General features: G+C 51.7%; 1 protein-coding gene across 1 annotated transcript in view; it reads right to left on the minus strand.

The window, feature by feature from the left end:
* The window catches only part of LOC126496186 (AF4/FMR2 family member 1-like), a gene marked incomplete at both ends in the record, with an annotated part of 4,864 nt that extends 2,652 nt beyond the window's left edge, over positions 1-2,212 (minus strand). Inside the window, 4 exon segments of the mRNA XM_050133740.1 lie at positions 145-552; positions 555-1,181; positions 1,184-1,420; positions 1,423-2,212. Coding sequence (XP_049989697.1) covers positions 145-552; positions 555-1,181; positions 1,184-1,420; positions 1,423-2,212 — 2,062 coding nt within the window.
* Between the last annotated feature and the right edge of the window lie 295 nt (positions 2,213-2,507).

Below are 2,507 nucleotides of genomic sequence, written 5' to 3' on the forward strand. Positions count from 1 at the left end.
TCTTCACTACCAAACTCGTTGGTAGTGGAGAGTCCCTGAGCGGTGAGAGCAATTCGGTGTCTCTCTTTTGACCATCTTCCTGGACATTTGCAGTTTGTTGGCAGTCTCTAGACCTGCCACTGCTGCTGCCACTGCAGCCCCTACCACTGTGAGGCAGAGTGAAAGAGTTCCTGTTTTGAGCTTTGTCCTTTGGAGCCTGAGGGCCTGAGGGCACCTTTGAGGGAGCCAGGGAACCCTTGTGCTTCCTTTTCTCCATAGGGGCGGGTTCGGATGCCTGATGGTTGGGCATGCCAGCTTCAGGCTTAGGCTCCCTGCCTTTTGCCTTCATCTTGGGTTTGTCTTTGGAAGTCTGTTTTTTTGATTCAGAAGGAAGGGGTCCTGGTTTACTTTCCACCTGCAAACAGGCCTGGGGCTCTGCCTGGCCAGAGCCCTTGGCAGGTTTTCTGGGTTGTTTGGTTTCAATAGTTTGCTGAGGTGGGGACTCCTGTTGGGCAGGGGATTTCAGGCAGCTCCTCTCCTCAGGTTGGGGCCCTTCAGTGGGATCTTGGACAGTTTGCTGGAACTCTTGGGGGAAGAGCCTTTGGACTCAGGATGTAGCTGGTCAGTGTTGCGGTTTTCACCCTTATTTTCCTGGTACCCACTTGGAGACTCAGTGCTCCCCCGAGCCTCAAGGAGCACTGGTGGCTGCTTCACTTTGGTTAACCAGTTTGTTGTCGGAGTCTTGGGCTCTGGAGCAGGGATTTCTAGGGGCTCACTCTCCTTGCTATGGCATGAGCTGCTCTCACTCTCCGAGTCTGTCTCGGAGTCTGAATCTGAATCTGAGTCCAACCTGCTGCTGCTGCTCTCCGTCTTTGCACTACTGGAATGTGCTGACACCACGGGCTTGGGGAGAATCTGGAGAGCACTTGGAGGTGCAGAGAGGGATGGAAGCTTCTCTGTAGTTTGTTCTGTGTCGCTCTCTTCACTATCACTGAGCTGCAGGTCCTCCCAGAGTATGGATGTTCCTTGCTGGGAATTGGGATAAATTTTGGAAGGTGGATCATATTGATTTTGGATTTGAGTTGCAGAACTATTGGGCAGAGGCTCCTTTGTAGGGAAAGGAGATCTGGATGACTTGGCCGTACTGGGTGTATGCTTAGTATTGGCCATACCGGGTGTATGCTTGGCTGTCAGAGGAGGGAGCACGAATGGGTCATTTCCTTCAGAATCTCCTCAATGCAGCGGACTTCATTGGAGAACAACTGCTCCACCAACTCCGACTGTGAAGATATCTTCAGTCTGGTGAGTTTGGCTTTGGCTGGCAATTTTACATCCAGTTTTTCGAAGCTCTGCTGACCATTGTCTTCCAGTGGCAGCTTCAGGCCCAAGGACTCACTGGGAGCCTGATTCTGACCGTCCATGGGCTTCTGCTGCATTGCATACTTTCTGAGGGGAGAGGAGGGGGTGGAAACGTTTGAGAAGAGGCCACCCCAAGTCTGGTAATGACCACTGAAGTGTCAAGAGGAGTCTCGTTATCTTGAGCCTTCACTTTCAGGTCCTTGGAAGACGTGTCTGCACAGTAGCCTTTATTGCTAGTGCTACTGCTGCTGTAAACCTTGCGGGTTCTTTGCAGTCTGGAAAGTACAGGTGACAAATGGGACACAGGGGAGATTAAGGGTGAGAGTTTTTTATGTGGAGCTGAGTCACCATCAGCTCTGCGGTCACACTTTTTGTGGTTTGAAGAGTGCCCCTCCTGACTGAGGAGATCTCGAGTCAGATGCTGTTTGTCGGGTGGACCATAGTTTTTGGCATGGGGACTTGGCACTGGCTCCATCCTTGGTGGTGCCATCTTTGAACTGTGGCTAATGTTACCAACAAAAGGTGATCCAGGGGCAGAAGAAGTACAGAAAAGCTTGTGGTAGATGTGCGTGCAACAAGGGTTGGATTCAAGGCTCTCCCTGTCATGAAATAAAGGATATTTCGGCTTCCCCTGGCTGTCTTCAGAACCATTTGGACACAGAGTACAAGACATAGATCTCCATAACTCCTTCATAACTTCGTAGTCTCCTAGTACGTTCTGTATCTGACGCGACAACTCATCCCTTTTTCTAGTCTTGTAGGGCTCTCCAAACAGTGGCATCTTTTCAGCAAACACCTCTTTCTCCGGGTGAGCTTCTTGGTTGCCTCTCTCCTTCTCTCGAATCCGAAGAAGGTTACTCTTTTCACTGCTGTCCTTGAATGCAGTTAATGGCGGTCAGTGGAAGGTGCTCATTTTCCAGGCTCTCTGGTTCTATAGTTATGTCTGGGGTGTCTGTGTCTCCTGCCTTGACCTGTTGAGATGCAGGGACAAGAGAGTTCGACTTTAGAATTGTGGGAGGCCGTACTTTGGCGCGTGCAGGCTGTGGGCCAAGTGCACCGGGCTCTGCCAGCAACCGATTTGCCAACTTCCGGCATTGGCCACCCAGAATACCTCAGGCCCAGGCCACGCCCTCCGTGCCAAGCCACGCCCATAGCTTCACCCCACCCCC

The sequence above is a fragment of the Alexandromys fortis genome, unplaced genomic scaffold, assembly GCF_014885135.2.
Source record: "Alexandromys fortis isolate MF-2015 unplaced genomic scaffold, M_Fortis_MF-2015_v1.1 scaffold_1522, whole genome shotgun sequence".
Lineage (NCBI taxonomy): Eukaryota > Metazoa > Chordata > Mammalia > Rodentia > Cricetidae > Alexandromys > Alexandromys fortis.